The following is a 15153-nucleotide window of genomic DNA, read 5'->3' on the forward strand; positions in this document are numbered from 1 at the left end:
CATTTTCTTGGAGTCAACTTGCAATACACAGCGTACACGATTTCGCACTCTACTTCTATTTCTATGTCTTATATTTAAAAATATAATTTTGTTTGATTTCTTAATTAAATATAATCAAGTATTAGTTTATGTTTCAAAAATACATATTTAGAAATGAGAGAGGAAAATCAAAATTTGCATTACTCTTGTCATAATTACCTTTTTTTCTTAATGTTTTGGCATTTACAATGTCTTATTCATTAAAATTCAATCTTTTGATTTATTCCTTGTTTTGCATTGGGACATCCAACATGACTTTATATTTGAAAATTATTATTTTTAATTTTTGATCAATTCCAATCCAATATTTGTTTATGTTCCAACAATCTAGGACAAAATGTTGTATAGCAAATTTTAAATCTACTAAGGATGTAGCTCTCCTTTTAAATTAATTGCACCATAATGTTTGATTGATCAATTGATTCATGGTTATTATCATTAAATTAAAAGCATATATAATTGGATTAGCTTAGGATGAGTTCGTGCATCATTTTATTATTTTTGATGCTAATTCATTGCTAATGGTTAATCTTTTCTAATTTGCTATGATGTTTGCACACCACACTAACATAATATTTTGTGCATTTTACCTGAAAATAAAAATTATTACTACTGATAAAAATATTATTTCCATCGAACTTCTGCCGATAAAAAAACCCTAAAAATTTATTTGTATAGTACTTGGTAATAATAAAAATTTTACCAAAGTAACTTCCATTTAGAAATCATCAAAAAAATAAAAATCCAAGATGTATTTTTTGGTTGAATTTTTCTATACAAAATTGGTTATTTAATTAATTTCATATTTTAAATTTCATAATTTGAAGATTTTAGAATTACCAATTTGGAAACATTCCATTTTTAGAAAACTTCAAATTCCAAAATTGTAACAAAGGCCTTTCTACAATTTTCATTCCTTATCAAATTTTGATTATGAAATCATTTTGTATTTTTCTTTTAAGGTATATTAAAAATTAATTACTAAATTTATTATAAGAAATCTATGTTAAAGAAGCAAACTTATTCTCAAATTAGGTAAATCTATTTCTGAAAAATGGATTATTTAACATATCACTAGAAATAACTTAACAATATCAATTATATACTAATAGAATAGTATAATTTAGATAGCATTAGATAAGAATATTCAGTAGAAACCCTTTGATGTGAAATCATCCAGCCAGGATCATATATTCATCTGTCTTGATTCATCATAGTATTCACAAACAATATCAAAGGAGTAACAATCATCAAGGAAATATTATATACAGCTACTGCTAAGCATTTTTCTAACCCACGGAAGCCTGTGTGTGCTCAAGAACATGAGCACTGCTAATAAGGCATGCATGCTATCCGACATCTACAACCCTGCTCATGTTCTTGAAGGCCTCGATCGATCTTATCTTCGTTTGTGCCATTTGAAGATGTAGAATCCCATAGTGAAGCCTCCTATCGTTGCCGATGAGACTATCGTCGAGGTGAGGCCCTTGTTGGAGTCGTTACATCTGCCATGGTCGATGAAGCACGGTGAGAGGATTTGGAAGGCTCCTACTATGGTGTAGGGAATGGATACTCCCTCGTCAACCTCGATCGGTTCCCGTACTCGCAAGCAAGAACTACGTCGTGCAGCTATGGCCCAACATCACGATACTAGCCTTTCAAATCTTCTCATCGCCCTTCACCGACCATGGCAGATGTTTGAACTCCGGCAAGGGCCTCATCTTAGCCCTCTCAATTCTATATACAATCTCCTACGTGGTCTTCTCCCTCACCGGCAAGGGCTTCATCAATAGTGACAAGAGGCTTCATTATGGGGTCGTAACACCCAAGGGATTCTACATCTTGAATGGAACAAAACGAAGACTGGAGCGTGGCCATCAAGAACATGAGCAGGTATCAGCTTTCGCGGTGCTCACATTCTTGAGAACAGCATTCTGTGACGTGAGGTTCCAGAAATGCTTCTTCACCAACACAAGGCTTAGAGCGAGGCAACTCCTGTTGAATCTTCCACGGGGCACGAGGATCTCGTTGGCTATCATCTCCATCATCTTTCCCACCTCTCGTAACGGGATCAGGTACTGATATGATGCGTTCACTTAGCAGTAGATTGTTCTATAGTCTGTTCTCGATTACATTCACTTGGCTGTAGGTCGTTCTATCATCTGTTCTTGATGACGGCTACTCCTTTTAGGTTGTTTGTGAATATGATGGTAATTCAAGACAAATGAATATATGATCCTTGGCAATAGGTTGATCTCATATCCAAGTTTCTCTTCTGAAAATATCTTTACTTTCAAACCTGCTTATATTGTAATTATACCATTCTATTAGTATATATTTGATCTTGTTAATTATTTCTAGTAATATGTTAACCACTCATTCTTATGGCCGAAGTCAGTATAGAAAATCCATTATGAATTCAAGAAAAAGTACATCAGTATGGAAAATTTTCACTTCAACTATATAAAGTGGATAGGAAGTTTCCAGCTGACAACACATTTAGGCAAAACAGGGCACTTGCTGCAGAAAACTGAAGGCTAGAAGGCTAGACAGATGGTGGAAAGATCAACTTATCAGAGTTCAATCTACCATAATCAGAAGTAATTCTCCAATATTCCATGATATTTAGGAAAATTTTGATGCATAGAGTGACATATTTTGCTACAGAAGCTAAGAGCTGTAAATAAGATATTCAACCTCTGTAAGATAGATACATCACAATAGAACTTCATGAAAAAGAACAAGGATTTTGAGTCTTTTTTTACCGGCGTCTAGTACGCATGATCTTAATGTAATACTTGTATATGGAGCCAACATTTAGAAAATAATTGACAAATTAAATTGGAGAATGAAGCAAAAATTCTCTGAAACATGTCGGGACCTGAGCTGTCGGTGTCATACTAAACAAAAAATTGGCCTGATAATTTCATATAAATATTTTTTCCTACTGTCTTACAAATATAATCCAGTATATAGCAAGTGTATTCACATAAGCTACTCATAGTAATGTAGGACAGAAAAAAAAATCGATACTGCCGTCGCATAGGCTGATGATGATGGTATTATATTTATTAAGCCGAGCTAAGGATGGGGCACAGATAGGATCAATTTTCAAGTGATGAACTAGGATGCCATCCTTAGCAGCTGTGTTTAGGATGTGGCTGGATGAGGTGTTTGTGTTCATATAATGCCACTAATATGTTTTTGACTCTGTTCAGCATTTAACAGAACTTAGAGAGCTTCCATGCTTGAAACTGCTCGGCTTTCCGAAACTGATGAGTATCAAACCTTATGTGCAGTTATCGTGTGCCGACGCATAACAATCAGTATCAGATTTCTTGATACTGACAATTACAGCATCAAAACTACTGATGAATAATCAGCAGTTTGATATGGCATTGCAAATTTTCTACCTTGCAGAATAGTTTGGCAAATTGAATTTAATCAGTCTCTAAGTTTCATTTGTTTAGCATTCATAGGTCAAAAATAAGAGTTAAATCTTAGTCTTGCTTCCATGTCAGGACATATTGCTCTCTGCCTACATCATAAAAGAATAATAGTAAATGATGTTAATTAGTCATTTGCTTTTTGTATCGTGAAAAGGTAATCAGATAATATGATGTTAATTGATTAATATCCAACTTAAGAGACTTGTAAGGAAACATATAAAAAGGTTGACTTCAGTTGCAACTACATCTAGTCCTATGTCTAAATCAAGGTTTTAACTTGGAGGGTGAAAATTCTGAATAAGGTTATCACAAGCATGAAGATGAATTTAAGCAAAGCTTCAAGGGAGAATTCAAGAGATGCATCCAAAATAGTGTTCTCCATTGTCAAGGGCAAACCCACCTAAGATGCATGTGGTAGATGGCTCCAGTTAGCGAGCACTGAAAAGAACATCACACTCTGACTTGAATCTGATTTCTTTCCACAAGCTTATCTGCTACAATGGTTGCTGTCAGGGCACTGTTCAACATAGGCACTCCAGCTAAAATGTGGGGGGGGGGGGATGGGCTTCATCTTAGTTTTGTGCAGAGTGGGTGGGTGAAGCATGAATCAAAGCAGAAAGGTAGGAGAATGATGTCCATTCGAAGAGGTGATTTAGGCCTTGTCGTATTCCAATATGGATGAGATCTTTTTGTGCCCGGAATGCTGTAATGCTTTACACATGAGTGAATGGCAGAGGTTGAATAATGGAGGTATCTGATAAAGAATGTCCACTGTCTTGCATGGAACTCATACTGGAAGCCATTCGATGAAGCCTGTTCACCTTCTACCAAGGACAACAAGGAGAAGCATGAAGGTGGCTGCTGACTTACCCCATTTTCATTTCCTCTATGCCACATCAGTTACATGGCAAAGGGGAAGGTCTTATGACATGGCATGCTTCATATTTGCCTAAACACATGAGTTGAAGGTAGTGTCAAAGATAAACTGTCCATGTTTTCAGTAGTGCATATGCATCTCCAATTAGGTTTTTATGAGGAGATGGTGATTGAGAGTGTATGAATCTTGCACTCCCTATGGCTGTGTTTCTGAAGTAAGAAGTAGACCTTTCCTATCATGATAGATAAAACCTAATTGTTCTTAGATCATTCAAATCTAACATATGTCGACTTTATTTGGATCCCTCTTTGTAGCCCCAAACACATAATGAACAATCTGTTTCTAAGATATCCAACTGCTCAACTCCTAAATTGTTCTTGAGCATAAAGAACAAGAAAGGAAAAAGCTTGTGTTGGTTGTGTTGTCTGAGCTTCTACATGTGAGAGTATGGATGAAGATTCAGTGATCCAGCCCTGAGAACTAACTTACAGCATTAACTTCTGGTCATGGAAGTTTCACCTATCAATATGAACTCAAAAAGGTTCTGCCAAAGCAAGTCGCTGCAGATGAAAGTGAGCCATGTCAAGTCTTCCATCACTACTTTCACTAAGTGGCAAACTGCAGGCTGTCAAGTAGGGCAGGGAATCCATTTATGGAGGATAGAATTCAATGGGAGTCACTTGAGCTTTGGTCACAGATGGTGATTGGCAATAGCGCACAATTCTTGACGCAGCCTGCACCAGCCATCCCATGAGCACAAAATGATATAATCATTGATGTCCGCCTATATAAAGTCACAGCCGCACTACTCCATGCAGTGGCATCGAGAGCTCATTCATGGCCTCTTCCATGGAGGTGTGGCCGCGACCATGGCTGTGGTCGCTCTGTCTTATGACTGCTGTGGTGGTTTGCTTCGTTGCTAGCACGGTTTCGGCAGTGGAGGTCGATCTTCCACCGTTTCGTTTTGGTGCTCCTCCCTACTCCGGGAGGCATCACCTTCCTCCTCCACCAAGGCATCACTACAACTCTCCTCCGCCAATAAGATATTATCATTACAAGTCTCCTCCACCGAGAAGATACAAGCATAAGTCACCGCCACCGCCATCACCTCCTCATCTTCCATACCATCGCAAGTCTCCTCCGCCATCATCACCTCCTCATCACCCCTATCACCACAAGCCTCAGCCGCCACCATCACCATTGCGAAAACCACCATTCTACCATTACAAGTCACCTCCTCCACCAACTCCATCTCGTCATCCTCACCGTAGGTCACCACCAACTCCATCTCAACATCCTCGTCATAAATTACCTCCTCCTCCATTGTCACACAAGTCGCCACCTTCATCTCAACCTCCTCATCACAAGCCACCACCTCCTCCTCCCAAGTCACTACCTCTTCCACCATCAGTCATTTACAAGTCACCACCTCCTCCTCGCAAGTCATCACCTCCTCCACCATTCCTCATTTACAAGTCACCACCTCCGCTATCTCAAGCTCCTCCTCACAAGTCACCACCGCATCCATCTCAAGCTCCTCCTCGCATGTCACCACCTCCTCCACCATCACTCGTTTACAAGTCATCACCTCCTCCGCCATTACTCATTTACAAGTCACCTCCTCCTCTATCTCGACCTCATTATAAGTCACCACCTCCTCCAATACCAACAACTCCTCCCCTGTCACCTCCATCCCCATCTTCCTCCTCATCTCCTCCCTATGTTTCTAACTCACCACCACCACCTTTCCTCTCTCCTCCTCCATCTTCAATTTACAAGTCACCACCTCCTCCTACACCACAAACTCCTCCCCAGTCACCTCCATCGCCATCTTCCTCGTCGTCTCCTCCCTATGTTTCTAAGTCACCACCACCACATTCATCACCTCCACCAACTTCCCTCTCCCCTCCTATACCTCCTATTTACAAGTCACCACCTCCTTCTCCACAACCAACTCCTCCCTCGTCACCTCTATCGTCATCTTCCCCCTCGTCTCCTCCCTATGTTTCTAAGTCACCACCACCACCACCACCTTCCCTCTGCCCTCCTTCACCTACAATTTATATGTCACCACCTCCCCCTACACCACCAACTCCTCCCTCATCACCTCCATCGCCATCTTCCTCCTCATCTCCTCCCCATGTTTCTAAGTCACCACCACCATCTTCATCATCTCCACCACCTTCCCTCTCCCCACTTCCACCTTCGATTTCCAAGTCACCACCTCCTCCTACACCAACAACTCCTCGCCCGTCACCTCCATCGCCATCTTCCTCCTCATCTCCTCCTCATATTTCTAAGTCACCACCACCATCTTCATCATCTCCACCACCTTCCCTCTCCCCTCCTCCACCTTCTATTTCCAAGTCACCACCTCCTCCTACACCAACAACTCCTCTCCCATCACCTCCATCGCCATCTTCCTCCTCATCTCCTCCTCATATTTCTAAGTCACCACCGCCATCTTCATCATCTCCACCACCTTCCCTCTCCCCTCCTCCACCTTCTATTTCCAAGTCACCACCTCCTCCTACACCAACAACTCCTCCCCCATCACCTTCATCGCCATCTTCCTCCTCGTCTCCTCCCCATGTTTCTAAGTCACCACCACCACCACCATCATCCCTCTCTCCTCCATCTTCAATTTACAAGTCACCACCTCCTCCTACACCACAAACTCCTCTCCCGTCACCTCCATCGCCATCTTCCTCTTCATCTCCTCCCTATGTTTCTAAGTCACCACCACCATCTTCATCATCTCCACCACCTTCCCTCTCCCCTCCTCCACCTTCTATTTCCAAGTCACCACCTCCTCCTACACCAACAACTCCTCCCCCATCACCTTCATCGCCATCTTCCTCCTCGTCTCCTCCCCATGTTTCTAAGTCACCACCACCACCACCATCATCCCTCTCTCCTCCATCTTCAATTTACAAGTCACCACCTCCTCCTACACCACAAACTCCTCTCCCGTCACCTCCATCGCCATCTTCCTCTTCATCTCCTCCCTATGTTTCTAAGTCACCACCACCATCTTCATCATCTCCACCACCTTCCCTCTCCCCTCTTCCACCTTCGATTTCCAAGTCACCACCTCCTCCTACACCAACAACTCCTCGCCCGTCACCTCCATCGCCATCTTCCTCCTCGTCTCCTCCCCATGTTTCTAAGTCACCACCACCACCATCATCCCTCTCTCCTCCATCTTCAATTTACAAGTCACCACCTCCTCCTACACCACAAACTCCTCTCCCGTCACCTCCATCGCCATCTTCCTCTTCATCTCCTCCCTATGTTTCTAAGTCACCACCACCATCTTCATCATCTCCACCACCTTCCCTCTCCCCTCTTCCACCTTCGATTTCCAAGTCACCACCTCCTCCTACACCAACAACTCCTCGCCTGTCACCTCCATCGCCATCTTCCTCCTCATCTCCTCCTTATATTTCTAAGTCACCACCACCATCTTCATCATCTCCACCACCTTCCTTCTCCCCTCCTCCACCTTCTATTTCTAAGTCACCACCTCCTCCTGCACCAACAACTCCTCCCCCATCACCTCCATCGCCATCTTCCTCGTCTCCTCCCCATGTTTCTAAGTCACCACCACTACCACCTTCCCTCTGCCCTCCTTCACCTTCAATTTATATGTCACCACCTCCTCCTACAGCACCAACTCCTCCCTCATTACCTCCATCGCCATCTTCATCCTCATCTCCTCCCCATGTTTCCAAGTCGCCACCACCTTCTTCATCATCTTCGCCACCTTCCCTCTCCCCTCTTCCTCCTACACCAACAACTCCTCGCCCGTCACCTCCATCGCCATCTTTCTCCTCATCTCCTCCTCATATTTCTAAGTCACCACCGCCATCTTCATCATCTCCACCACCTTCCCTCTCCCCTCCTCCACCTTCTATTTCCAAGTCACCACCTCCTCCTACACCAACAACTCCTCCCCCATCACCTTCATCGCCATCTTCCTCCTCGTCTCCTCCCCATGTTTCTAAGTCACCACCACCACCACCATCATCCCTCTCTCCTCCATCTTCAATTTACAAGTCACCACCTCCTCCTACACCACGAACACCTCCCCTGTCACCTCCATCGCCATCTTCCTCTTCATCTCCTCCCTATGTTTCTAAGTCACCACCACCATCTTCATCATCTCCACCACCTTCCCTCTCCCCTCTTCCACCTTCGATTTCCAAGTCACCACCTCCTCCTACACCAACAACTCCTTGCCCGTCACCTCCATCGCCATCTTCCTCCTCATCTCCTCCTCATATTTCTAAGTCACCACCACCATCTTCATCATCTCCACCACCTTCCCTCTCCCCTCGTCCACCTTCTATTTCCAAATCACCACCTCCTCCTACACCAACAACTCCTCCCCCATCACCTTCATCGCCATCTTCCTCCTTGTCTCCTCCCCATGTTTCTAAGTCACCACCACCACCACCACCATCCCTCTCTCCTCCATCTTCAATTTACAAGTCACCACCTCCTCCTACACCACGAACACCTCCCCTGTCAACTCCATCGCCATCTTCCTCTTCATCTCCTCCCTATGTTTCTAAGTCACCACCACCATCTTCATCATCTCCACCACCTTCCCTCTCCCCACTTCCACCTTCGATTTCCAAGTCACCACCTCCTCCTACACCAACAACTCCTCACCCGTCACCTCCATCGCCATCTTCCTCCTCATCTCCTCCTCATATTTCTAAGTCACCACCACCATCTTCATCATCTCCACCACCTTCCCTCTCCCCTCCTCCACCTTCTATTTCCAAGTCACCACCTCCTCCTACACCAACAACTCCTCCCCCATCACCTTCATCGCCATCTTCCTCCTCGTCTCCTCCCCATGTTTCTAAGTCACCACCACCACCACCACCATCCCTCTCTCCTCCATCTTCAATTTACAAATCACCACCTCCTCCTACACCACGAACACCTCCCCTGTCACCTCCATCGCCATCTTCCTCTTCATCTCCTCCCTATGTTTCTAAGTCACCACCACCATCTTCATCATCTCCACCACCTTCTCTCTCCCCTCTTCCACCTTCGATTTCCAAGTCACCTCCTCCTCCTACATCAACAACTCCTCACCTGTCACCTCCATCGCCATCTTCCTCCTCATCTCCTCCTCATATTTCTAAGTCACCACCACTATCTTCATCATCTCCACCACCTTCCCTCTCCCCTCCTCCACCTTCTATTTCCAAGTCACCACCTCCTCCTACACCAACAACTCCTCCCCCATCACCTTCATCGCCATCTTCCTCCTCGTCTCCTCCCCATGTTTCTAAGTCACCACCACCACCACCACCACCATCCCTCTCTCCTCCATCTTCAATTTACAAGTCACCACCTCCTCCTACACCAACAACTCCTCGCCTGTCACCTCCATCGCCATATTCCTCCTCATCTCCTCCTCATATTTCTAAGTCACCACCACCATCTTCATCATCTCCACCACCTTCCCTCTCCCCTCCTCCACCTTCTATTTCCAAGTCACCACCTCCTCCTACACCAACAACTCCTCCCCCATCACCTCCATCGCCATCTTCCTCCTCGTCTCCTCCCCATATTTTTAAGTCACCACCACCACCACCATCCCTCTCTCCTCCATCTATAATTTACAAGTCACCACCTCCTCCTACTCCACAAACTCCTCCCCCGTCACCTCCATCGCCATCTTCCTCTTGGTCTCCTCCCTATGTTTCTAAGTCACCACCACCACCTTCCCTCTCCCCTCCTATACCTTTTATTTACAAGTCACCACCTCCTCCTACACAACCAACTCCTCCCTCATCACCTCCATCACCATCTTCCTCCTCGTCTCCCCACATTTCTAATTCACCACCACCACCTTCATCAGCTCCACCACCTTCTCTCTCCCCTCCTCCTCTTATTTACAAGTCACCACCTCCTCCTGTACTAACAACTCCCCCTACACCTCCATCGTCATCTTCATCCTCATCTCCTCCCCATATTTCTAAGTCACCACCACCATCTTCATCATCTCCACCATCTTCCATCTCCCCTCCTCCTCCTACACCAATAACTCGTCCCCCGTCACCTCCATCGCCATCTTCCTCCTCGTCTCCTCCCCATGTAGCTAAGTCACCACCACCATCTTCATCATCTCCACCACCTTCCCTCTCTCCTTCTTCACCTTCTATTTACAAGTCACCACCTCCTCCTACACAAATAACTCCTCCCCCATCACCTCCATCGTCATCCTCCTCCTCGTCTCCTCCTCATGTTTATAAGTCACCACCATCCTCATCATCTCCACCTTCTATTTATAAGGCACCACCGCCTCCTTTATTATCTCCTCCCCCCTCTTTGTCATCTCCACCACCACATTCAATATCACCTCCTACTTACATTTATAAGTCTCCTCCACCGTCATCTTCAATATAACCTTCTCCTTATATTATATATCTCCACCATTATCTTCATCACCTCTTCCTCCTTATATTTACAAATCACCACCATCACCACCTTCTCCCTCGTCTTTCCCTCCATATAATTACAAGTCACCTCCACCACCTTCTCTTTCTCCTCCAACACTTTACGACTCTACATCTCCTCCCCCACCATCACGATCGCCTCTTCCCCCTTACATTTATAAATCCCCACCAACTTTCTCCTCTCTTCCATCATCATCTCTATTACCTTCTCCTCCTTATGTCTATAAATCTCTATCACCACCTCCTTATATTTACAAACCTCCTCCATCACCATTTACATCACCTCCACCTCCTCTTTACTTGTCTCCACCACCATCATCTTTGTCACCGCCATCCTCTTATCTTTATAAATCTCCACCACCATCATCTTTGTCACCGCCATCCTCTTATCTTTATAAATCTCCACCACCACCTCCACTCTCCTCTTCCCCTCCTTACATTTGTAAGTCTCCACCATCCTCATCTCCATTTCCTTCTTTCGTTTATAAATCTCTATTGCCACCAACACCATCATCTTCATCACCGCCTCCTCCTTACATTTTAAAGTCACCATCGTCCCCATCATCACCTTCTCTTTATAAATCTCCACCACCACCTATCCCCTCCTCTCCACCTCCTTCCATTAACAAGTCTCCGCCACTACCAATATTATTATCTCCGTCACCCACCACCAACACCACCTATCTCCTCCTCTTCCCCTCCTTCCATTTACAAATCTCCACCACCCTCCTCTCTATTTCCTCCAAATATTTATAAATCCCCACCACCACCACCACCTTCTTCATCATCTCCTCCTCCTCCATTATCTTCGACACCATCCCTTCCTCGTATTCATAGATATTTTCCACCATCAGTTTCATTACCCCCTCCTCACTTTTACGAATCTCCTCTTCCTTAAATTTATAAACATTCATCTTCATCTCCATCGTTGCCTCTCTCTTATGTCCATTAATCTCTTCTTCTCTTCTCTTCTCTGGTCGTTGCCTCTCTCTTCTTCATCAATAGTGTCCACCTCTTCTCTGGTCGTTGCCTCTCTCTTCTTCATCAATACCTCACCTTTACATCCGCAAGTTTCCACCATCACAGTCTCTTATCACCTTCTCTTGATTACCATTACAATTCCCCTTCATTACCACCTTCCTACCGACACTAACTCCCTCCATTTTCTGTATCGGATTCACCATCATATTCCTAGAACTCTCTACCACATTATCATAAAATTGGCTTACAAGTCAAAGCTTCACACTACTCCTATCTCGACAGTCCATGAGTGCGTACTTCTACATGAGGCTTTTTATATCTATTCCCAACATCGTTATGTCGTTAAGTGTTTAGTTTTTGTTGCAGTGAAATGTATGAGTGAATAAGAAAAGAATCCAATGATTTCTTAAAAGAGTCCTCACTCTTAACACTCAGCAAGCACGGTTTTCATATTCTTTTTACCAGCAATAAAGAAGCAGACGAACTCAAATATTTTAACATTTCTTAACCAAAGAAATCAACAAATGTAACCAGTGCCAAATCAATCTATTACCACGACTACTATGTATTAGAACGCACAAGTAAACTGCTGCTAATGTACACTAGAAAAGGGAATCAAATGGTCAGCGATCGAACCAGCTCCATTTATTGTCTCAACCAATCCGGGAGGGAAGTGATGTCGGCACTGCTGGCCGCTGACGATGTAGGAGAGCGAGGCCTGCAAGAAGCGCCGACGGCCATGGCTGTGGCGGCAGAGGGGGCGGAGGCGGCGCAGAGCTGGGGCCATCCTCGTCGATGCCATGGAAGAATGGGTCATTGAGGAGTTCCGAGGCGGAAGGTCGAACCCGTGGCCTGCCGAGGCACCGCTCGATGAAGGCCGTAACCTCCGGGTCCTTGACCTTCGCCATGGCTGCCGGCCTCACCCCGGTCGTCACCTTCCGGTAGATCTTGGCGACGTTGTCGCACTCGCTGTAGGGGATCTCGCGGGTCACCATCTCCAGCACGCTCATTCCGAAAGAGTAGATGTCCACCAGCTCCGTGTACTCCTCCTCGTACATCTCCGGCGCCATGAACTCCGGCGTCCCCAGGACGGAGTGAGCCGCGTGGCTCTTCTCCACGGCTGCAGCAAGCCCTAAATCCCCAATCTTCACCTGTAACAATATTAAGATAAAAAAAAGTCAGCTTTTTTCGGTGCGGCGAACTTAAAGAGGAATTCTTTATAGAATCATATAATCCAAAAAACAAATCAAAAAACAATTTTGTATTTCCTCAAACGGAGGATAAATAAAACAGTTGGAAATGTAAAGACTCGATCGTGTTCTATACCCAAAAAATTCATCTTCCTCTAACCACATCCGAAAAAGAAGCAAACAGATGAACACCGGATAAAACAAATTCCTACCTTTATGCCAAAGGGATAAAAACTATTGCGAATGTGGATAAGATAACGACGATACAGTAGTTTTTTCGAGAGATGATCGCGATGGAAAGGTGGGAAAAAAAATCCTAAATTTACGAATTTAAATCAAGAAAATTTCAAGAGAAACAAAATTCTGTACCAATTCACCAAACAATGGGGAAAAAGTTAAGAAGTGGGGGAATTGACGCGTACTTGGCCAACATTGCCATTAATGAAGACGTTGGAGCAATTGAGGTCGCGGTGAATGATGCAGGGCTCACGGTTGTGGAGGTACTCGAGGCCCAACAGTATCTGGCGTGACCACTTCTTGAGGGCCTTCAGCGACACGTGGCGGTGCCGATTCCGGTACTCACGGAGACTGCCGGAGTTGCAGAACTCGGTGATGAAGTTGAGCGTGCTACCTCCGTCGTCGTCCGTCCACACGTCGTGGAGCGCGATGAGGTTGTCGTGCCGCAGCGACTGCAGCAGCCTCACTTCCGCGAAGATCCGGTCCTGCATCTGCTGGTCATGAACGAAGCTACGAAGACGGACCTGGTTCCACGCCACCTCGATCCCCTCCTCCTGATCGAACCCCCGGTAGACCCGCTTCACGGCGCCGGTCCCAAGCAGGTCGTCGTACCGCCCGTATCGTCCCGTGGGGTCCATCTCCACGAACGGCTCCGCATCCCTGGCCGCCGGATCAGGTCTCACGAACGGCATCCCGATCAAAAAAAGAGAACCCTTAACTTTTCACTCTTCTTTCACGCCTCCCAGCCGTTCGACCAAAAAGCCCGAACGCGACGGGGATCCCAAGAGGAGATCGGACGGAGTCCTTCGATCAGATGAAAACCAGGACGAAACAGATCACGAGGAAATACGAGGTTCTTGATTCTTTGAGGTATTGATTAGTCGAAGCCATCGAAGATTCAATCAGCAGAGCTACAAAAAACACATGAAGAACCCCAAACAAAGAAAGAACAGATCAATAGAAAGAACAAGATCACAGCTTAGGAACAGAATCCCCATGGCGATGGGGAACTGCTTCGAGAAGCAAAAGCCCCGCATAATCTTGACATGAAACGGAAAGAACAGGGAAAATTAAAGCACCAAAGGGAGCGGCCGGGATCGGTACCTTAGGACTATCATCTAGAGCAGAGCGGGGCGGCGGAGAAATCAAGACGAGGGAGGAAGCGGCTCGCGGTGGAATCCTGGCAGAGGCCGTGCGGAGAGCGTTCCACCTGGGGATGCGGGAGAGGTAGAGCGCAGCCGATTGCTTATATACGGGCGGGCGGTAGGGAGCCCCACGGCAGCCGGTTCACCCGCATCAAATCACGAAGAGGTCTTCCATGCGTATTCGGTCTCGTTTCCAATTCCACTTACAGCCATCCACCTCAAGCCTTGATACTGACAATCGCAAAACCGACGCTTAAAGAATGACGTGTATTTATGACTTCCGTTACTTGGTGTCTAACAAAACTTCTGCCCTTGCACGGGATCCAAACCCAGTTCTTTCTCTTGAACTTGATCGAGTCGTTGAAAGGATTTCTTCCTTTAATTACATTAACATTAATTTAGATATTGGCTTGGCATGAAGAAAGCACAACGTGGTGACACCATTGCTGCAAAGGGAAGCATTGACTTTTGACTCTGCCGGACAGTGGATGTCAAACAGATTGTTTTGTCTTAACTGGTCAAATATTTTATGAGGTGTATCAAAGTTCTTTTTTGTCACAGGGCACAATCACATTAATGCTAATCACATTTTATTGTAGTTATGAATAATGTTGAAAGCCATTTGGCATAATCACAACAAATTAGTGAACAATAATGTTTTTCTACTTTGACACGTGTAAAAAGAAATTCAGGATCTGCTGTATGTGGAATTGCATTTTACAGCATTATGTGACGACGTGGAAGATTTCTAGT

The 15153-nt window shown here is 45.1% G+C and overlaps 2 protein-coding genes across 2 annotated transcripts; one reads left to right on the top strand and one right to left on the bottom strand.

The window, feature by feature from the left end:
• Window positions 1–5146: 5146 nt before the first annotated feature.
• LOC135605494 (uncharacterized) lies at window positions 5147–13035 on the top strand. The gene has a single exon (XM_065095656.1). It carries the CDS (start codon window positions 5203–5205, stop codon window positions 10795–10797), a length of 5595 nt encoding a protein of 1864 aa, XP_064951728.1. The 5' UTR covers window positions 5147–5202; the 3' UTR covers window positions 10798–13035.
• Window positions 12311–14478, bottom strand: LOC135605496 (probable serine/threonine-protein kinase WNK11). Its single transcript, XM_065095657.1, has 3 exons — window positions 14360–14478; window positions 13441–14166; window positions 12311–12979 (listed from the first exon to the last, which is right to left on the bottom strand). The coding sequence occupies exons 2-3, from the start codon at window positions 13945–13947 to the stop codon at window positions 12482–12484; spliced, it is 1005 nt and encodes a 334-aa protein (XP_064951729.1). The 5' UTR covers window positions 13948–14166; window positions 14360–14478; the 3' UTR covers window positions 12311–12481.
• Between the last annotated feature and the right edge of the window lie 675 nt (window positions 14479–15153).

This window comes from Musa acuminata, chromosome BXJ2-2, assembly GCF_036884655.1.
Source record: "Musa acuminata AAA Group cultivar baxijiao chromosome BXJ2-2, Cavendish_Baxijiao_AAA, whole genome shotgun sequence".
NCBI lineage: Eukaryota > Viridiplantae > Streptophyta > Magnoliopsida > Zingiberales > Musaceae > Musa > Musa acuminata.

Coding starts and splice junctions, on each gene's coding strand:
- LOC135605496 (XM_065095657.1), bottom strand. CDS start 13,947: ATGCCGTTCGTGAGACCTGATCCGGCGGCCAGGGATGCGGAGCCGTTC. Junction 12,980..13,440: donor TTAATGGCAATGTTGGCCAA/GTACGCGTCAAT, acceptor ATATTGTTACAG/GTGAAGATTGGGGATTTAGG.
- LOC135605494 (XM_065095656.1), top strand. CDS start 5,203: ATGGCCTCTTCCATGGAGGTGTGGCCGCGACCATGGCTGTGGTCGCTC.